This window comes from Erythrolamprus reginae, chromosome 1 (assembly GCF_031021105.1).
Source record: "Erythrolamprus reginae isolate rEryReg1 chromosome 1, rEryReg1.hap1, whole genome shotgun sequence".
Taxonomy (NCBI): domain Eukaryota; kingdom Metazoa; phylum Chordata; class Lepidosauria; order Squamata; family Dipsadidae; genus Erythrolamprus; species Erythrolamprus reginae.
In genome coordinates this window covers 142,923,366-142,946,043 of record NC_091950.1, presented here as the reverse complement: position 1 = coordinate 142,946,043, position 22,678 = coordinate 142,923,366, and the positions used below count along the sequence as shown (strand labels likewise).

Below are 22,678 nucleotides of genomic sequence, written 5' to 3'. Positions count from 1 at the left end.
TGCTCTAAAGCAGTGGTTCTCAATCTTTCTAATGCCGTGACTCCTTAATACAGTTCCTCATGTTCTGGTGACCCCCAACCATAAGTCTAGGGCCAATTCTCTCAACAAACCTTTAAGCTGATTGGCAGGAAAGTCAGAGGGACACCTCCAGTGTAAACAACTGATTGGTCGGGTTGTAAAAATATGTTCCAAGGCACCAGAATAGAAGCTTTAGTTCCTAACACCATGGGAAATTTGTCTTTTCCCATGGCAAACCCTGTGAAACAGTTGTTGGACCCCCAAAGGGGTCCCAACCCCCAGGTTGAGAACCACTGCTCTAAAGGAAAAATTTGATTAATTGAGGTAGGGATGGTAGGTGTAGCCTGTTCTGCTCTCTTATATACAGTGAAACCTTGTCTTACAAACTTAATTGGTTCCGGGACGAGGTTCTTAAGGTGAAGTTTGTAAGACGAAACAATGTTTCCCATAGTAATCAATGGAAAAGTGATTAATGCATGCAAGCCCAAAATTCACCCCTTTTGCCAGCCGAAGCGCCCGTTTTTGCGCTGCTGGGATTCCCCTGAGGCTCCCCTCCATGGGAAACCCCACCTCCGGACTTCTGTGTTTTTGTGATGCTGCAGGGGAATCCCAGCAGCGGAATCCCAGCATCGCAAAAACGAGCGCTTTGCTGGCAACGGAAGTCTGGAGGAGGGGTTTCCCAGCGAAGGGAGCATCAGTGAAATTGCAGCATCTCAAAAACACAGAAGTCCTCAAAACCCCACCTCCCGACATCTGTGTTTTTGCGATGCTGCGATTTCACTGAGGCTCCCCTCGCTGGGAAACCCCTCCTCCAGACTTCTGTTGCCAGCGAAGCACCCGTTTTTGTGTTGCTGGGATTCCCCTGCTGGGATTCCCCTGCAGCATCACAGAAACACAGAAGTCCGGAGGCGGGGCATCCCAGTGGCAGTGGTGGGTTTGTAAGGTGAAAATAGTTTGTAAGAAGAGGCAAAAAAATCTTAAACCCCGGGTTTGTATCTCGAAAAGTTTGTATGACGGGGCGTTTGTAAGATGAGGTATCACTGTATTTACAATTTAAAAGTAACCCTGGAAATGTTACTTTTAGACATCCAGGTAACTGGTACATCCACAGATAGGCTCTTTTTCAGCTTTGCCCGTTATATCAGGTAAACTCTTTTTCCAATAGTTACAGACTCGGTTATTTTCACTTTATATACTAGTAAAATGGTGTCAATGGGCACCAATATACCAAGGGATACTTTTCTTGAGGTCTAGCAACCTCCCTCTCCCACCTCTCCAGCTGATATTATACATAAAGGAATGATGTACAACAAAATGCCACATTCTAGTTTCGCATTTATTTCCGAAAATGAAGAATATTTCTGAAAAAAGGCCCTAGGTAGTCCTAGAAAATGATGAAGGATCAGCGTCCCTTGTTTGGAAACACTCCTAACTCACCAGGAGAAAAAACCAAACACTGAGCAATGTTAGGATGCTGGGCGAAAAGTATTATACGATCATCTCCCCAGTGTGTCTCCTAATAAAGTGAATGTTTTGTGACTACAAGGCCCACCAGGATACCCATTCACAAGTAGGCAAGTCCCGTGATGGCATCGTTTCAGTGAAAAGTGCTATAATGTTTTCAAATGCTGCTCATCTAGCGAATTTCACACTTCGCTTCCACATACAGAGAGGAGTTCTTGAAACCGTTTCAAAACACTTCATAGAAACATAGAAGTCTGACGGCAGAAAAGGACCTCATGGTCCATCTAGTCTGCCCTTATACTATTTTCTGTATTTTATCTTAGGATGGATATGTTTATCCCAGGCATGTTTAAATTCAGTTACTGTGGATTTACCAACCACGTCTGCTGGAAGTTTGTTCCAAGGATCTACTACTCTCAGTAAAATAATATTTTCTCATGTTGTTTTTGATCTTTCCCCCAACTAACTTGAGATTGTGTCCCCTTGTTCTTGTGTTCACTTTCCTATTAAAAACACTTCCTTCCTGAACCTTATTTAACCCTTTAATATATTTAAATGTTTCGATCATGTCCCCCCTTTTCCTTCTGTCCTCCAGACTATACAGACTGAGTTCACTAAGTCTTTCCTGATACGTTTTATGCTTAAGACCTTCCACCATTCTTGTAGCCTGTCTTTGGACCCGTTCAATTTTGTCAATATCTTTTTGTAGGTGAGGTCTCCAGAACTGAACACAGTATTCCAAATGTGGTCTCACCAGCATTCTATATAGCGGGATCATAATCTCCCTCTTCCTGCTTGTTATACCTCTAGCTATGCAGCCAAGCATCCTACTTGCTTTCCCTACCGCCTGACTGCACTGTTCACCCATTTTGAGACTGTCAGAAATTACTACCCCTAAATCCTTCTCTTCTGAAGTTTTTGCTAACACAGAACTGCCAATACGATACTTCCACTGATTTAGAATATGGCAGCCAGGCTTTGAGCAGGAATAGGCCAAATGTGATCTGCCCTGGCTACCATATTAGCTGAGGGTTGATGACTTTGTCCTTTTAAGGTTGAAGCTGCCCGAGCTGTAAAAGGGGGGTGAGCGATCCTGTCCCCTCTGTTGTTTTGGAATAGAATACTTTATCAATCACAGCCGATAGTGCCTTCTCCTCCACTTTTTCCAAGCCACAACAATTGACTGGAAACTTGCAGGTATTTTTTGAGTAGGCCTAAAATATTTTCAGGCCTAGTCAAAAGGTTCAGGTTCTAGTCAAGGGCAAATTCCCTTGCTACTGGTGCACTCCATGTGCAGTTTCAAATGTCCTCCATGTAAACTTCTTAAAACCCATCTCTGCCATCAGGCATGGGGGAACTGAGACATCTGCCCTTGCCTATGTAGTTTTATGTATGGTATGTTTGTGTGTATGCTAATGGGGTCTTTAGGCTTTTAATGTTAAATTTTTATTTTAGTCTCTTAATATTAGATTTGTTATTGTATATTGTTTTATCACTGCTGTGAGGAGCGGCCTCGAGTCTTCGGAGAGGGGCGGCATACAAATCTAAATAATAATAATGATAATGATGATGATGATAATGATGATAATGATAATGTGTGCACATCCCAGCCTGTTTTTGCTTCTGTGCATGTGCAGAAAGCAAAATCTTGCAAGGGGATGCTCACACATGATTTTGGCAATTTTCTTTGCTTCCACGCATGCGCAGAAGCAAAAAATCACCTAAATCTCACACACAGGCATGTCCCCTCATAAGATTTTGTTTCCTGCACATGCGCAGAAGCAAAAGTACATTGGAATACACAGGCGCACGGAAAAATCAAGCTCTGCGTCCAGGGCAAATTTCATTACTGGTGCGGTGTCCTTATCCGTACCGGTAGCAACCCAATGCTGGTTCTAGTACAAGTAATCCTCTACTTACAACAGTCCATTTAGTCATCATTTGAAGTTACAACACTGAAAAAATGTCTTCGGAGAGGGGCGGCATACAAATCTAATAAATTATTATTATTATTATTATTATTATTATTATTATTATTATTATTATAAATTATTATTATAAATTATTATTATTATTATTATTATTATTTCACACTTATGACTATTACAGCCAGTGAAGGGCTACCAAAAATTTTACTACCACACTGTGGGCATGGCTTATGCAGGACGCCTTGCATTTTCTTTCAACGTCTTCCATTGCAAATTGGGTGCTCTGGGGTGGAGCTCCATTTTCGCTACCCCACCATGTGTCCCCCCCCCCCGTCCGGAGGCTTGGCAATTGATTCATATTTATGGCGTTTGAAGTGTCTTGGGGTGATGTGATCACCTTTTGTCAACTTCTGACCAGCAAAGTCAATTGGGAAGCCAAATTCACTTAACAACATAACAACTGCAGTGATTCACTTAACAACTGTGGCAAGAAAGGTTGTAAAATGGGGCAAAATTGACATAACAAATGTCTTACTTAGCAACAGAAATGTTGGGCTCAATTGTGGTCGTAAGCTGAGGACTACCTATATATAAAATTTATTCCCAAAAAAGAGTCGTCCCAGTCCATTGAAATGCTACTTTATGTACCTCATAAAACATTTTGAACCATGTTTGCACCGTTTCTATTTTTAATCTACCTACGTTTTATCACTCCGTTGCCAGTTGGCTTATTTAGTTTTTAAGACATTTATTGGGTTTAATGTTGCACAGAAATGTATTTCGTTTTATTGTTGAATTACTGCATGGCTTTATTTTGTTTAAGAAAAACCACAGCCTTAATAGAAAGGCAGCAATACAATTCCCATATAAATAAATAAAAAGTTTGGCTGGGATCTACCAGTGCAAATCCAGTTGCTAGGATTTTAAAATTTATTTTTGGAAGGGCCCAGGCAGAAAGTCAGTCATGAAAAATTGGCACTTCTATTCTTCTGACACCAGTCTTGTTAAATCAATGCCTTCCTACATTTCTGGTAGTATACAAACCTTGTCACACTTGCAATCAAGACAGATCAAAGAACAATATCTGGAAAAATTCACAGCACTCCAAAGGCCATTAAATTCATCTCTGGGGGACAATTCGTGGGGAGGTGGCTTGTCTTGTAAAGCTCGAAACAGGATTGGGGGGCTAAGGCACAATGTGCGGCATTCATTATCAAGCAATGATCTAACACGAGATAGGATTTTTTGACACCCCAACATTAGTTGCCAAAACCCGGGAGAACAGAGTCACAAGGGACTCCCTGGGACTGTTGGCAAACAGCTTTTGGGGGGTTTTGCAGTCACTCCCTGATTTTCTCTGTCATGATTATCAGGCAGGGAGGAGGGACTGGCAAGGGCTACTTAAGGTGTTGTAGGTTAGATGTGGTACTCCATCCTGCCAATTCTTCCTCCAAGATCTTTTCATAAATGCTTCTTGGTCTGCAATGCTTAGTGATTGATGTTCTAATTGTCTATTTAAAAAAAATCACTGAGCTTTTTAAAATACCCTGCAAAAAATAGTGTTTTGTTTCTATGTATATATATAAAAATATAGATATAAATATAGATAGGCATTTGTTGAGAATTAAAAGCACCTCGGTTATTTTCATAGTTCCCAAATGTAATGTTCTCACAGTATTGTCTCATCCCTTTGCTCACGGCGCCTTGCTCCATCTGTTAGGCACACACCAATTCCGCATTCTGTTCTCCATCATCCACAACTCCCCACTTTCCCCCATGCCTGACTTATAAAGAGGTGGCTTCTTTGTTCAGCAAGCCATTGGCAGCTGCATTGTCCTGGAATTTCATATGAGCACCATCTTTGGCCTTTTGCTTCCGGATAAGTTTGTAGCGGTAGTAGAAGAGGTAGCAGGGGAGCAGGAAGCCCAGAAATGAGATGATAAGGAGAGCAAGATTCACCTATGAATAAAGCAAAGAGCATCATTTATCTAACATCATATCCATGCATTATATCCATTTATGATCAGCGCTAGTAGTAACTGATGCGAAATTGCTAGTTTTGTTTCTGGACTAGCTTCTTGAAAGACGACTGCTTTGATTGCATCAAAGCCCTGACTTTGCATGAATATTGTTGAATTCAAAATGGGATTGCACACATTTGTTTATTTATTTTAGAGATACAGTGGTATCTTGGTTCTCGACCACAGTGGTATCTTGGTTCTTCGTTTTGGAAGTGTGGTCGAGAACCGATTTGGTCGAGAACTAAATTAATTTATCCCATAGGAAATAATGGAAATGGATTTAATTGGTTCCCAGCCCATTGATTTGCTGGGAACCAATTAAATCTATTTCCTCTATTTCCTATGGGATAAAGATTTGAGGGGACGGGGTGAGAGGGAATGGGAGTCGGGATCAGACACGCCCCTCCTGGCCGCCCTCTTAACAGCTTCCCAGTCTCTACCATCTAACTGCTCGAACCTGCAGGAAGGGTAGGGCTGGCTGCAATACCGGCAGCTTCAGGGGGCTCCTTTCCTCGGCGGTTCGTTTAGTTACCTCTAGGCAGCTGCACCAACTTTTTCTTTCCCGGCGGCGGCGGCTCCAGCGGCTTCCCTTCGAGGAGCAGCAGCAGCGTCGGCAACGTCACGTGATGAAGGGAAGCCACCGGAGCCGCCGCCGCCGGGAAAGAAAAAGTTGGTGTAGCTGCCTGGAGGTAACAAACTGAACCGCTGAGGAAAGGAGCCCCCCGAAGCTGCCGGTATTGCAGCCAGCCCTACCCTTCCTGCAGTTTGGAGCAGTTAGACGGTAGAGACTGGGAGGCTGTTAAGAGGGTAGCCAGGAGGGGCGCGTCGGATCCCGACTCCCATTCCCTCTCACCCCATCCCCTCAGATCTTGTGGCAGCTGCTTTGCAAAGCTGCCCTGGTTGTACATTTCGGATAGTAAACAAAATTTTCTGTTCAGTATCCGAATTTTTGTTCGGACACTGAAGCAAATTTTTGCAGAAAATTTTGTTCGGTATTCGAAATGTACGAAAACCAAGGCGTTCGAGAACCGAGGTACCACTGTAATTATCGACTGACAGTAGATCATTACACTACATGGTCATAGGAATCGTTCTCCCTATCCTCCAACAACTTCCCAGAGCAAAAGTCAGATGACAAAAAAGCCAGTCAGGGCAATTCTGTGGAGCATGTGTGACATCACCAACATCTCTCTTTTCCCAATCTGTAGGGCACTTTTTAAAACCCCTTTTTAAAAAGCTGATGATATGGAGTGATTATTGAAAATCAGACATAGGATGTATGTGAGTTTGGGTACAACAGCTTTAGGGAAAACAAAGTAAGGGTCGTGCAGAATGCAGCTGCGAGAGCAATCATGGGCTTTCCCAAATATGCCCATGTTACACCAACACTCCACAGTCTGCATTGGTTGCCGATCAGTTTCCGGTCACAATTCAAAGTGTTGGTTATGACCTATAAAGCCCTTCATGGCACCGGACCAGATTATCTCAGGGACCGCCTTCTGCTGCACGAATCCCAGCGACCAGTTAGGTCCCACAGAGTGGGTCTTCTCCGGGTCCTGTCAACTAAACAATGTCGCTTGGCGGGACCCAGGGGAAGAGCCTTCTCTGTGGTGGCCCCGGCCCTCTGGAACCAACTCCCCCCAGAGATTAGAATTGCCCCCACCCTCCTCACCTTACGTAAGCTTCTTAAAACCCACCTCTGCCTCCAGGCATGGGGGAACTGAGATACTCTTTCCCCTTAGGCCTTTACAATTTTATGCATGGTATGTCTGTCTGTCTGTATGTATGTTTGGTTTTATAATAAGGGTTTTTAATTGTTTTAATATTGGATTGTTATATGCTGTTTTTATTACTGTTGTTAGCTGCCCCGAGTCTACGGAGAGGGGCGGCATACAAATCCAATAAATGAATGAATGAATGAATGAATGAATGAATGAATGAATGAATAAATAAATAAATAAATAAATAAGGGATATGCTGATACACAAAGTACAGAATAAAAAAACTGACAACCCAAACATAGCAATAGCATTTAGACTTATATACCACTTCATAGTGCTTTTACAGGCCTCTCTAAGCAGTTTACAGAATCAGCCTATTGCCCCCAACAATCTGGGTCCTCATTTTACCCACCTCAGAATGTTGGAAGACTGAATCAATCTTGAGCCGGTGGTGAGATTTGAACTGCTGAACTACAGCTAGCAGTTAGCTGAAGTAGCCTGCAGTGCTGCACTCTAACCATTGCACCACCCCTGGCTCATACTAACATATTGTTAGTATGGGAAATAGCATATCAGCTTGGCATTGAGTTCACTAGCGTGTTTGCTAGTAAATCTAAATAATGAAGTGGATTTCACACTGGATCATAACTAAAATACCACCTTCCTTCTTCGAGAAACTCTTATCTTCATCCAAACAGCTGAAACTCACCCAGAAGGGATCCCCATGTAGTGGCCCCACCATAACCATGAATAGTGGCTGTTGCAGGAGAGCAAATACCGCACTGATCAAAGACTGAAGTCCGGTCAATGTACCAAAATGATTGGAAGGATACCTGACGATCAAACATAATATGAAGAAAATGACTCTCAAAAAAGCCAGAGAGGCTATTGACAACCCTTACCCCAACATCTACACAGAAATATCCATTCTTAACAACCGCAAGTTTCTATTTTGTTTAGAAAAATGGAAATCTATCAATTGTTCAGGGTTGGGGAGCCTGTGGTCCTCTAGAAACTGCTAAACTGCAACTCTCTGCAGCCCAGTCAATATGTCTAATGATGGAGAACGCTGGGAACGATAGTTCAACCACCTCTAGAAGGCCACAGGTTCCCCACCCTGCTCAAAAGCTGTCTAATCTATCAATATTATAAAGATTTAGGAGCCTCGATGGATTAAACATGTATTTAGGTCTAAGAAAATGCTAATGGAAAATGTAAGAAGAAGATAAACTGCCATTCTTGTTTAAAAACCAGGAACAGTATTAGACTCTGTAATTGGAAAAGAAATTTAACCAATGCTTTTCTTCTACTTCAACCTCTTCCATTCTTAGGACAGATTTGGTCCCTTGGGGAAAAAAGACAATAAGCGAGAAAAGAAAGCCAAATTCACACAGCTTTCTTCTTCTTGGATAGACTACACCAGTGTTTCCCAACCTTGGCAACTTGAAGAGATCTGGACTTCAACTCCCAGAATTCCCCAGCCAGCAAATGCTGGCTGGGGAATTCTGGGAGTTGAAGTCCAAATATCTTCAAGTTGCCAAGGTTAGGAAACACTGGACTACACTGCTCAGACTACCCCATTTTAACCTGGATAGCAGACCATTCTATCAAATTAGGCCAATCCCTTGCACCCATTCTCAGTATAAAGTTTTTTATTTTTTTATTATTTACACATTAATACAATGCCAAATATCTTCTCTAATTCCAGTACAATAAAATGCAGTATTTTGTTAGAAACCCTTGTATAGTCCCAGAAAAAAATTATAAATCAAAATTGTTAATTTCTCTATAAATCCTTCCTCCCTTATTGCAAAAAAAAATAATTTTCCTAATCTTTTCCTCCAGCAATCACAAACATCATGCATTACACTTCCTCATCGTTAGTACAGGGTACATGGTTGTTAGGGATTGCCATTGTAAACTGCACATTGTACACTTGTACCAAACTTGTACTTAAAGAGTTAACGTGCACTCCAAGAGTTAACTTGTACCTGAAGAGTTAATATTCAAGGCTGTTTCGTCACTTCCTCATTGAAGCTATATATACTATATATATACTAGCAATTAAACAATATTTCTAACGTTCTAATTAACTGTTAGGCCGTAGTGCCTCCTTTTTCTCTTTACACGTTTTACTTTAATTTGAAAACCCCTATATAATCTATCAAATCATAAACATTAAAGAAACTAAAAAAGAAAAAATACAACCCTTGCACCCACTCTCAAGTGCAAAAGATTTCCCCCAATGGTATTACTTACACAGCAGCATAGAGGCTTCCACAAGCCGAATGGAAAAAGCCGCGCACCAGGGTGTGAAGAATGAAGGTCACATACTGTATGGGAAAAGACCCAAAGAAAGAAAGAGAGGAAATCAACAGGAGTCATTAAATGAAAAACAAACAAACTAAGGAGCTGTGAGGGAAGGAAAACAGCACTGAGGCAACAGAAGAGCATTATCAAAGGGAGGGAATATCAAAGAAAATCAGAGAGGAATGAAGAACACAGTAGACATTACCTGCAGAGGAAGGTTGTTGATCAAACAGGTGACACCAAACCCAACCAACAGAAGGTTGGTGGTGACAAAAGCTCGGATAGCGTTGGTGAGCTTCTGGATCTTAAGGTAGCGGACTTTAGGTGGAATTCCTTTCACCTCAGGACTAGGAAGATAAAGGAAAGTCATCATTGGTCCTTCTGTTAAGTGCCCCAGTATCTCTACCCTCAAGCATGGGTTGCATTCTACATTTGCGGTTTTGACATTTGGAAATGATGGAAGTCTCACTTGATAGATCCAGCACGGTTTATATTTCCGGGTGCATCCACACAATCCTTTATGTGCCAGTCCATCACATAGCCAATGAAGGGACAAGTGAGAAGACATAACAACTGCATGACACCAAAGATGGAGGAGTAGAAACTGACTGTCCAACAAAAAAAGAAAGGAGGGAGGGAATGAGAATATCATCCAAAGAACAAGGAGAAATGCTCCTTCCCTAACCCAAATAAAATCATTTTGGAGCCCCAAAACATATTATTCTAAGTTCAGGGCAGGCCAGGGGAGGAGGCAGGGAGGATGGGATAGAAATATAAAATCACATCATAACAGAAATGAAAACTTCGGAACAGCAGGGATTCTCTGGTCCAACTTATTTACATACTTGGCTCAACCTGCTGTCCATCATTTTATTCCTTCTTTTCCCCTTTCGCCTTGCACTTAAAAATAATAATAATAATTTATTAGATTTGTATGCCGCCCCTCTCCGCAGACTCGGGGCGGCTCACAACAATAATAATAACAATGTGATAATGTAACAAATCTAAAAAGCATCTAAAACCCCATCATTTTAAAAAAAAACCCATACAACACAAGCATACCATACATAAAACTATATATAAGCCTGGGGGAGATGTCTCAATTCCCCCATGCCTGGCGATATAGGTGGGTCTTAAGCAATTTACAAAAGACAAGGAGGGTGGGGGCAGTTCTGATCTCTGGGGGGAGTTGATTCCAGAGGGCCGGAGCCACCACAGAGAAGGCTCTTCCCCTGGGTCCTGCCAGATGACACTGTTTACTTTAGTCGACAGGACCCGGAGAAGGCCAACTCTGTGGGACCTTATCGGCCGCTGGGATTCGTGCGGCAGAAGACGGTCCCGGAGGTATTCTGGTCCGATTCCCATTCCATTACAGGAATATCCTGTTAACATTCACAGTGGTAAGGATGGTTCTGCTCTTTCGCCACTTTGATTTCACGAATGTGAAAAATCATCCCCTTGCACCTAGCCCAGTAATGAGAGAAACAAAAAGGGGGCAGATGTTTTGGGACAGATGCCTGAGCTCACAGCAATGGCTAGAATTTATAGAAGGACATGGGGAATATTTTCTAGGAAATGGCGAACATAGAAGTCCTGTATCAGATTACACTACACATATACTTTGAGAGACCTATCTCTCAATTAAGGCGCCTACCTGTGTTCTCAGCTGTATCCTCCAATTCTTTTGGCACTGGAATAAAAAGGAAAGAAAAAAAAATCCACATCAGATTAACCAGATTTTCTTTTCAGGACAGAACTTTCAACTAGAAGTTCACTAAGCAGGTAAGAGACATCCTTCCTCCCATTGCTTCCTCTTGTCTCCTCTATTGCTTCCAGAGAGACCCTTTCCCCCTTGAGCTCACCTGGGTCCATGCCACCCGTCACCTGGAACTCCAGCATCTTGTTCATGGCTGCCATGTAGAAGATGATTCGCAACTGTGTTATGCCCATTATGATGAGGCTCCACAGAAAGATGGGAGAACAGACACTGTGGCAGAAGGGGATGGAGCCTGCACCCAGAAGGAAGACGTTGCGATGATTAGAATGTGCTTTGCGGACACATGAAGATCCTTTCCATTTACGCTTTACTTACTAGGGAGGAGTTGGATTGTGTCTCAGACTTGTTTCTCCATAAGGTGCTTTATGACTATGGCCTCAGAGGAAAAAATAAGCTGTCCCAGCCAATCTATCTGGCATCAGACTGAGAAAGACTGACCTAAACAATCCTTTCTTATCATTCTGCTTTTCAACAAGGTCGGTAATAAAGGTTCACCTCAGGGTCAGAGATTATGATATCTGGTGATTTCAGCTGGACAGACTATGCAATACTTCAGGAGGCTTTAACAGAAAGGTGCTGATGTTTAAAGCAGGTGGTCATCGCTGAGCAACTCCCATTTAGTGACCGTTCAAGTCATAAAAGGTGAAGAAAATACCCTGTTTCCCCGAAAATAAGGCGTACCCTGAAAGTAAGGCATGTCAGAGGTTTTGCAGAATTTGCTAATATAAGGCACCCCCCGAAAATAAGGCGTAGTCAAGTTTACATACGGTACGGTGGAAAAACATACGGTACCATTCAAAGCTGTTCATAGCGGTACCATAATAATGTGGCGTCCCCTGCTGGCCCCTTCCATCGCTTTGTACCGTCCAGTACAGCAGACACAGTCTGCTGCTGTCTCACCGCCATTACAGTCTCCACTCCAGTGCGTAGACTGCAGTTCCTCTGGTGGCCGGAAGCTGCAATAGCGGGAGTATACTGTTGTACCATATAAGTGCCGTCGTTTGTGTGTGTGGGTACCATACTGATAGGTACCGTACCGTAATCAGTGTACCGTACAGTGAACTTTCTTTGGGGGTGTCAGCTTTTCTGCCTGTGAATTTGCCTTATTTGAGAAATATAAGGCACCCCCCGAAAATAAGACGTAGCACAACTTTTGGAGCAAAAATTAATATAAGACAGTGTCTTCTTTTCGGGGAAACACGGTATTACTTTTCGACTAGTCTTCGTACTAGTGACAATTACAGCCTCCCTGTGGTCACGTGATTAGCATGGGGCACTTTGTGGGCATTTGCTACCAATGGAGCAAATGGTCCATTGGTCACATGATCTCTATCAAATGGTCACATGATCTCTATCAGCACACTTCACAACCAGCATCTGGTAGGCAGTCAATGGAGAAGCCAGCTGTATAATTGTAGTTGGGATCACATGTTGACTTGCTTAATGACTGTGTTGCTTAGAGAAGAAATTGCCGGTCCCAACTGAGGTTATTAAATGAGGATTACCTACAAGCAGAGATGAATTTTGTTTCACAGTTATTTGTATCTTTATCAATTAAATAAATCTTTTCTGTTATTTGTAAGCCTGGATTGAATTCAAGGTCCACACAGGTACTGATCACGATTATTTACTTGTTTACAGATTTCCTTATTGCCCTGGCTGATGTTCTAACCCAGGGTATCAAACTGGCGGCCCGTGGGCCGGATGTGTCATGCACAGGCCACACCCACCCCAGCTCCGCAAAGCATCATGTGACAGAAGGTGATGCCACAAATTTGATAGGCATGTTCTAACCTACGCTGCTACAGGATTTCTAAAAACCTAGTCAGAAAAGACCATGTTCTTCTAAGACAGTACTTCTCAAATAGTGGGGTGGGGCCCCCTGGGGCGGGCGCAGAACGATGCTGGGGGGGGCGTGACTCCAGGGAACGTGCTTTTTTTTGCCACAGGAAGTAGGGCTTTTTTGCACCAAACAATATTTGTTTGTTTGTTTGTTTGTTTGTGTTTGTTTGTTTGTTTATTTGGATTGGATTGGATTGGATTGGATTGGATTTGTATGCTGTACACAACACAGAGCGGGAGATATGAAGTGGAGATAAGAAACCCTTAAGAGACACCACAGAAAAATATTTAACAGAGATGAAAAGAAAGGAGGAGAGAGACGGAGATCATGAGACAAACCTAAGTCTCCTGACAGCTAAGACGAGGAAATATGACAAACCGTATGTAGCACTTGGCTTCACTTTAACTACAGCGGGAGACGAAGAAAGTCCGGTATGTTTACTGTGTCTAAAAACGTTAGCAGTGGACAGCAGGAAGCCAAATAAATTAAGGTGTCACTTAAACAAATTACACTCCAATCACATAAGCCTTTTGATTTTTTTTTTTCAGCGAAAACGTGCCAAATATTGCAAACAATCGCCCCAACGGAGAGTGGGGCGTGAAATGTTTACTTCTTCCTGGAGGGATGTAATAGAAAGTAATTGAGAAGCACTGGTTTAAGAGAACAATGCAGAGTGAATTCAATTACAACACGGGTTTTTGTTGTGGTGGTTTGTTTGTTTGCTTGCTTGCTTATGTGTATGGTCAAAAGAACAGTAGTTGGACTGGTGATCCACATCACTCCTGTTTCTATCCTGAATTTTGTTTTGTTTTCTTTTTCCACTCACCACCGCCTAGAACAGTGTTTCCCAACCTTGGCAACTTGAAGATATCTGGACTTCAACTCCCAGAATTCCCCAGCCAGTATTCGCTGGCTGGGGAATTCTGGGAGTTGAAGTCCAAATATCTTCAAGTTACCAAGTTTGAGAAACACTGGTCTAGAAGGAGGTGTTTCCCTGCAAAATTAGGACTGAACTGACAGTCTCAAAATGAGTGAGCAGTGTGGTCGGGCAGTAGGAAAAGCAAGTAGGATGCTTGGCTGCATAGCTAGAGGTATAACAAGCAGGAAGAGGGAGATTGTGATACCGCTATATAGAGCGCTGGTGAGACCACATTTGGAATACTGTGTTCAGTTCTGGAGACCTCACCTACAAAAAGATATTGACAAAATTGAACGGGTCCAAAGACGGGCTACAAGAATGGTGGAAGGTCTTAAGCATAAAACGTATCAGGAAAGACTTAATGAACTCAATCTGTACAGTCTGGAGGACAGAAGGGAAAGGGGGGACATGATCGAAACAATTAAATATGTTAAAGGGTTAAATAAGGTTCAGGAGGGAAGTGTTTTTAATAGGAAAGTGAACACAAGAACAAGGGGACACAATCTGAAGTTAGTTGGGGGAAAGATCAAAAGCAACGTGAGAAAATACTATTTCACTGAAAGAGTAGTAGATCCTTGGAACAAACTTCCAGCAGACGTGGTTGGTAAATCCACAGTAACTGAATTTAAACATGCCTGGGATAAACATATATCCATTGTAAGATAAAATACAGGAAATAGTATAAGGGCAGACTAGATGGACCATGAGGTCTTTTTCTGCTGTCAGACTTCTATGTTTCTATGTTTCTATGAACCCAGCAAACGAAAATGCTGGGGCCGTCTCCTGCCAACAGATGGAGCCAGATGCCAGGGCCTGTCCTCAGCTGCGGCAGCCACAGCTAACAACTCCCCCTGATGCAACTGGTCCAAAAGGAAGGACCAGCAGGGAGGGAAGTGCACAATCTGCAAACTGTAGAAGTTCCCATTTCTCTTCGCAGCTTTTCCGGAAGCATTTTTGCAAGTCAGACACAAGACGAATCAAACCAAACTGCAAGCTTTGTGGAAAAGGCCCCTTGCTCCTATCCTCTCCCTGCCCATCTTTTTCTACTGAACCGAGGGATGGAGAAGCAAGAGGAGGACTCACGCTGGGCAGATTTGATGGGCCCTTGACATAGATCCTGCACTGATGGGTAGAGTGCCTCTTTGCCCCCGTCCAGCTGGGGCTCCCTCTGGCTTAGCCGCTGCCCCACAGCCGACACATGGAATCGGTCACTGGTCGCCTTGTGATCTAGAGCTAGGCTGCTCAATTTGATCTTCTTCCTGTTTCAGGGATAAAGGATTGAGGAAGAGAAGTAAGAGAGAGTGGGTTGGACTCACATGCTGAACAAAGCCCTTACATGGACTCTTTTAGCTTTTGGTAGTCTCTCACGTGAACCCAGCCTTCATGAGCTGTATATACATGGGTTTTTTTAGATTTTAAATTTAATTAATTAGATTTAAGATGTTATATATTGTTTTATTATATGTTGTAAGCCGCTCCAAGTCCTTGGAAAGGGGCGGCATAAAAGTCCAATTAATAATAATAACAACAAGAATAACAACAACAACAACAACAACAACAATACCTCCGGGACCGCCTTCTACCGCACAAATCCCAGCAACCAGTTAGGTCCCACAGAGTTGGCCTTCTCTGGGTCCTGTTGACTAAACAATGTCGTCTGGCGGGACCCAGGAGAAGAGCCTTCTCTGTGGCGGCCCCAACCCTCTGGAACCAGCTCCCCCCTGAGATTAGAACTGCCCCCAACCTCCTTGCCTTTCGTAAAGTTCTTAAGACCTATCTCTGCCATCAGGCATGGGGGAACTGAGACATCTCCCCCGGACCTATACAGTTTATACATGGTATGTTTGTGTGTATGTTTGCTTTTAATAATGGGTTTTTTAGTGTTTTTTAAATTATTAGATTTGTTCTTACATTGTTCTTGTTATTGTTGTGAGCCGCCCCAAGTCTACGGAGAGGGGTGGCATACAAATCTAATAAATAATAATAAAAATAATAATAATAATAATAATAATAATAATAGTAGTAGTAGTAGTAGTAGTAGTAGTAGTAGTAGTAGTACAGTGGTCAGCTTTTATTGAGAAAAATAAAACACAAACACAAAAAGGGGGCAAATCTGAAAGAGGTCTGTGGGGATTTTTAAAATGTTTATGTTCATAATTTTGCTGTACAAAACTTAAGAGCAAAATCATTAAATTAAATTATATTAAATCTAAAGTGTTTCTGAAACAAAAGATTGTCATTTATAATTAAGGACAGAGGACCACTGCAGTTAAAAAAGTATAGTAAATGAATTTTGTCTTAATTGCAAAAAACGCTGTTTCTTTAATAAACTACAATTATGCAACTTGTGGTGTAGATAATGTAGGACTGTGGCCAGAAATGATCCTGGCAATGGCGCCTCACATTAGCTAAAACCAAGCCTAGGCTTTCTCTACTGCAGCTGATAAGGAAAGGGTTTTCCCTCCCTTAATTTCTGCTGCTTGGCAGAAAACAGAGGTGAAGAAAGGACAAGAGAGCCTGAAGTACAATAGAACATGGCACCAGAAGAGCCTGATGGGACCCAAGCCAAATACAAGCGGTGCATTTAGGGAGAGCTTCAAGACTCGTGGACTATTCCAAAAGAAAACAAGCCTCTCTTCAAACTCTTGAGAGAAATGCCTTGAGGGTTGGAAGGAAAAGCTGAGCCAAGGCTGGCATCGACATCTGGCACCTTTAGGAACCTGCCAAGGTTTGGATGGCGTGTACTATTTCTGTTTCAGGAAGAGTGCCAGATGTTTGGGTATACCATCTTTTTCATCTCTCCCCACCACCACCCCTTGAGACTCTGACCCAGGGGAATACTACAGAAGTAAGAATCTCTTTGAAAGCCTGAAGTTCCCCTTCACGCTAAGCTTTCTGTTCCTCATCAACCAACCAGAATATAGTTAAGTAACCAGTAGCAAGCCAGTTTTCTGTAATATACACTTAACAAAGATGTAAATTTTAGCAAAAGACAGAAGGACAAAACTTCCCAAAATCAAGCCAGCACATGATGGAGTAGAGTAAGTAGAGTAGAGTAGAGTAGAGTAGTAGAGTAAGTAGTGTAGAGTAGAGTAGATTAGAGGAGTAGAGTAAGTAGAGTAGAGTAGAGTAGAGAGAAGTAGAGTAAGTAGAGTAGAGTAGTAGAGTAAGTAGTGTAGAGTAGAGGAGTAGAGTAAGTAGAGTAGAGTAGAGTAGAGTAGTGAGTAGAGTAGAGTAGAGTAGAGTAGAGTAGAGTAAGTAGTGTAGAGTAGAGTAGTAGAGTGAGTAGAGTAGAGTAGAATAGACTAGAGTAGTAGAGTAAGTAGAATAGAGTAGAGTAGAGTAGAGTAGAGTAGAGTAGAGTAGAGTAGAGTAGAATAGAATAGAAGAAATAGGAATTCTTTATTGGCCATCTGTGATTGGACACACAAGGAATTTGTCCTTGGTGCATATGCTCTCAGCGTACATAAAATAAAAGATACATTTGTCAAGAATCATGAGGTACAACACTTAGCAATGAAGAAACAAAATCTTAAGGATACAAGCAACAAGTTACAGTCATACAGTCATAACTGGGAGGAAAAGGACAGCAAAAGGATGCCATCAGAAGACAGCCAAAGCAATTCAGAAGGAAACAAAGTCTGTGAAGGAAGTGCCACAGACTCTGACACATCTCTATTTAATAGCGCTACTTAAGATACTAAAGCAGAGAGTGCTGACCCTGACAGGCAAGAAATTGCAAATCAGCCCAACTTCCATTTAGTGTAATGTACTGTAACTGCCCACAAGCTGATGTGCTCCTGAACTCCCAAAATTTCTAATGAAAATGGCAAATAGGTAGAAATTGAGGGTAATAAACAGAGCACATCTGATGGGGATAGATTGGTGCAGTGTCCGCAATAAGGAGGGAGAAGAGCCACAATATAAATCCTTGAGAATAATCATTCTTGCACTCTGTTTACCAGATAGTTTACCCGTAGAAAACAGGTATAATTTTGATTGGTTAGAGCAGTGTTTCCCAACCTTAGCCACTTGAAGATACCTGGACTTCAACTCCCAGAATTCCCCAGCCAGCATTCGCTGGCTGGGGAATTCTGGAAGTTGAAGTCCAAATATCTTCAAGTGGCCATGGTTGGGAAACACTGGGTTAGAGCTACAATTTATTTATTTATTATTTATTTATTATTAGAAGGGACCTTGCAGGCCATCAAGTCCAACCCCCTGCTCAAGCAGGAAACCATACACCCCCCCCCCAGCCAGATGGCAGTCCAATTTCCTTTTGAATGTGTCGAGTGTTGGGGCATTCACAACCTCCAGTGGCAGGCTGTCCCACTGGTTGATCGCTCTCACCGTCAGAAAGTTCTTCCTTATTTCCAGGTTTAATCTCTCCTTGGTGTTTCCATCTGTTGCTCCTGGCCTGGCCCTATGGTGCTCTGGAAAATAGTGTGACCCCCTCCTCTCTGTGGCAGCCCCTCAAGTATCTGTATATGAGCCAGGGTGGCGCAGCAGGTAGAGTGCTGTACTGCAGGCCACTAAAGTTGACTGTAGATCTGCAGGTCAGTGGTTCAAATCTCATCACCGGCTCAAGGTTGACTCAGCCTTCCCTCCTTCCGAGGTGGGTAAAATGACGACCCAGATTGTGGGGGCAATATGGTGGCTCTTTTAAAAAGTTCTATTGCTAACATGTTGTAAGCCACCCTGAGTCTAAGGCGAAGGGCAGCATAAAAATTGAATAAATAAATAAATAAATAAATACTGCTACAAACATCTGTATACTGTCCTCTCAGGCTTTCCTTTTTGCTAGACTATCCATGCCCAGTTCCAGCAACCTCTCCTCCTATGTCTTGGTTTCCAATCCCCTTATCATTCTGGTTCCTTTTTTCTGTACTTTCTCTAGAGCAGTGTTTCCCAACCTTGGCCACTTGAAGAAATTTGGACTTCAATTCCCAGAATTGCCCAGCCAGCAGATGCTGGCTGGGGAATTCTGGGAGTTGAAGTCCAGATCTCTTCAAGTGGCCAAGGTTGGGAAACACTGCTCTAGAGTTTCAATGCCATGCAATTCCTACTTACGTATAATTGGCCTCTTCTGGAGCTGGGAAGGACTCCTTAGGCCAGTTGATCACGCAGTTGAGGAAGATGAGGCAAGCCAGGCCTGACCAGACAAGCATGATAACGATGAAAGAAACTCCTGCATCATAGATCAGCTAATAGCAATAGGACAAGAGGCAAAATAAATGTGAGGAATGGTAGAAAATCCACAGAGAGAGAAGGAGGGGATGGCTTTGGGCATCCCAATAAGTAGTCCTAGAAGAGGCTGATGAATTCCCTAATATCTATACAGAAAGTAATTCCTGTGGATTCTTTGCACACAGTTAAGAACCTGCATCCATCTCTTCACCTAAGCTTGGGAAGCAACGACAGATGTTGCCTATGGAGATTCTCAATCATCCAGGTTATGATGTTTTTCCAAAGACAATTTGACTTTCTTGGGGGGGGGGGGGGCTCTTGAAAACCTTTGGCTTCTCATCCTCAGAACTGAAGAAGCTTCTTGCATGAGAAACAAAATGTTTTCAAGGGAAAAAAAAAACAAGGATGTCCAGTTGCCTTTTGAAAAGCACCTTTCAGGATGTCAAGGGGGAAAGCATTTTGAAATTCCCTGTAATTTACGATCTAGTTAAGGTGTGGTTGTAAATGACATCATACCAAACGGCTAAGCTGTGGAGATATATCAGTAGCTGAGGAAGCATGTTGTTGCCACAGTTATGCTCATTTTTGCTTACTCGGCCAAGCAGCGCGTTCCGTGGGCTTTTTTTAACATGATTTTCCCCTGACTTTTAAATATTTTAATGCAGTTTGTTTTTTTCCCCTGATTTATTCTGTTTTTTTCACGAATTCTCTGATAATTCCCTGATATTTCCCAAACTGCCGATTTCCCTGATTTCCCTGTTTTCCAGGTTTTCTGGACGCCCTAATCTTTGGAATGACTGATGATTTATCAATCAGGCCTGTTTTACTCTCCCTTCTCAGTGGTAGAACATCCTTCACTGGTAGACCACACATCTGGATTCCTCAAGTATCTCTCAGCCTAAGAAGCTTTCTGTCTCTTCAGCCAAGATAGAAACATGAAGACATACAACCCACAGCTGCCTTTGACTCTCCAGGAATATGGGATTAGGACATTCCTTGCTGCAACATCCCTTTCTACTACATACCTTAACTCCAGGAAAAGTAACAGCAGAAGAAGCATAAGAGCCAATCAAGAGTGCCATGAAAGTGGAACGCAAGTTTCCAAACATGTTGGGCAGCTAAAGAGATACAAAAAGAGGTAACAATAAACAGAAATATATTCCCTAGTCTGGTCCTTTCAAATTACTCTCTTTTAGAGTAGTTTATTTTCTGTAGACTAAAACCCTAACCCTATCCCAAAAAGCTGGATCCGTCTTTATTTTCCATATTCTCATCTAAATTATTCCTACTTCTTCTAAATTATAATTTTCCATCAAAGATGGAAAGCCACATGTATTATCAATTTACAGTGCAAAGCTTCACATGTATTACTCAGAAGCCAAGACTCAATGAACTAAGTGGCCTAGAATAGTAACATTAACTAATACAATGTTTATTTTAAAAGTATATAATATTTCCTTAAAAATATCAAACATAAAAACCAGCAATTAAAACAATCCCATGTAGTTTAAAGCATATTGCACATTAAAACGTTATATGTAATATACAGAATCTATAACAAAATTATAAGAAAGGTATCAATAAAAGATCTAAAAATCACATCAACATTATAATTAAAAGACTAGGGAAAACAAAAAATATATTTGCCTGGCACTGAGTCAATAATAGCTCACTTGGGAGACTTTTCCAGAGTCCCTTGAAGATGACTTTGTCAGGTCAAAACCTATCAGGAGATGGATTCCTTCAGATATGCCAGTCCCAAACTTATAAAAGGCTAAAATCAGCATCTTGAAGTGGAAATAAACTGCATGACCATGGGGATCATAACGATCTGGCATGACGTATTCATATTGCTCAATTCCCTTCAATACTCTTGCTACCAGAATTCTGTGCTAAGGTAAGCTGTTGAGCTGTATCTGTCACGCTGTGGGTTGACAGCCTCCAAAGACATCTAGAAACATCCAGTAGTTAAATAGTTAACTCTTGTTTGTTATTGTAGCTCCTCCCTTTTTATGATGTACCCCTGCTTTCCTCACTTCCTTTTCTGTACAGGAAGAGAAGGCAGACGCCATCTTTCTATCTAGTCTTTACAATGTGAAGACATGCTTTTGCCTGCTCCAGGCATTATTATCATTTTTTACTTTTCTAATAAAGTTAACTTCGTTTAGAAGGTCTCCTCGTTGCTCATTTCCATCGCCTCCATGGTTAGTCTCATTTCAGCTCAAGCGGGCTGATCCCACATGAGTCTTTTCCACGACAGTATCAGGGTAGTCTCACATACATCCCATTACAGTAATCCAACAAGGAATATGTAAAATATAGTGTTTTGAAGCTGCTGTACATCTATCTAGTTAGGGCTGCAGCTGCAGTACCATATCAGTCTAAATTGATAAAGGAACTACATGGCACAAAGGCTACCTGGGCCTCTACATTCAAATATAGAACTGCAAATAGATTTTTGCTATGAACCTGATCCTTTAAGGCACATGCAAAATCATTCAGAACAGACTCTGGGCACAAACATCACTAACAGCATGCTGTCTTTTCTGAATTGAGCTTCAATCTGTTGCTCTTCATCCACCAGTCCATTACCAAATGAAGTTCCTGGTTCCATGTAGGCATTGACCAACAAGGAGGATACACTGGAATCTATGAAGCCCCACAAAGTCAGCAGTCCTCCATTATCATCTTACAGCCAGCCATCCAAAATGAGGAGAACCACATCAAGGCTGTTCTACCTACAGTTAAGCTGTTTCATTGTCTACAGAAAGATTCCAAGGCTGATAGTCAACTGCTGAAATAAGTTGGGGAATCAATGAAGTTTCACGCCTTCATCTTCTCCTGGCAAAGATTACCAAGGCAGTTTCGGTGTCAAAACCCCGAAACCGGATTGAAGTGGATCTAGTAAATTGTTCCCTCATCATTGTTGTGGTTAGCTCTGGCCCTGCTCCTGCCCCAAGGACTGTGGATGTGGGGGAGACATCCACATGCTGCAGGCCTGTTTTGCCCCCGGTGGAATCTGCTGATGAAGGCTCCTCTGACCAAGAAGACATGAGTGACAGGGAGGAGGAGAGTGTGGCAGACAGCTCAGAAGGAGATCAATTATCTAGCTCCTCCTTGGATTCAGAACAAGAGTTAATGATACAGCCACGCATGTGGAGAGCGATGCATAGGCAACAACAATTGAGAGATTATTATCAAAGAAAATGAGGCCACCTGTGGTTGGGTGGGGCTGTGGTAATTAGTGAGGCTGCTATAAATAGCAGCCTGTGGGTTTGGCCATTGTGGAGGATTATCTGATCCTTGTGTTTTGTGACTGCTTTACTGACTTTGACTTTTTGTGTGCTGATTTTTCCCCGCTTTGAAACTAAACCAGAGCAAAGTGTGTTTCACTTTGTGAAAGAAGAAGGACTGTGAATTGCCTCACAGCTGCAAGCTAAGTATCACAGAACTGATAAGGGACTTGTACAAATTACCAGTTTGTTTGGAG

The 22,678-nt window shown here is 42.3% G+C and overlaps 1 protein-coding gene across 3 annotated transcripts in view; it reads right to left on the bottom strand.

The window, feature by feature from the left end:
* Positions 1-4,173: 4,173 nt before the first annotated feature.
* The window catches only part of SLC43A1 (solute carrier family 43 member 1), a 48,988-nt gene continuing 30,483 nt past the window's right edge, over positions 4,174-22,678 (bottom strand). For all 3 annotated transcript variants that reach the window (XM_070727296.1, XM_070727311.1, XM_070727301.1), the window contains 10 exons: positions 20,214-20,306; positions 19,072-19,205; positions 15,085-15,260; positions 11,325-11,471; positions 11,117-11,152; positions 9,932-10,070; positions 9,668-9,809; positions 9,412-9,485; positions 7,862-7,985; positions 4,174-5,369 (listed from right to left, as the gene is read on the bottom strand). In XM_070727296.1, coding sequence (XP_070583397.1) covers positions 5,196-5,369; positions 7,862-7,985; positions 9,412-9,485; positions 9,668-9,809; positions 9,932-10,070; positions 11,117-11,152; positions 11,325-11,471; positions 15,085-15,260; positions 19,072-19,205; positions 20,214-20,306 — 1,239 coding nt within the window. In that variant the 3' untranslated portion in view covers positions 4,174-5,195. The remainder of the gene's footprint in view (positions 5,370-7,861; positions 7,986-9,411; positions 9,486-9,667; positions 9,810-9,931; positions 10,071-11,116; positions 11,153-11,324; positions 11,472-15,084; positions 15,261-19,071; positions 19,206-20,213; positions 20,307-22,678) is intronic.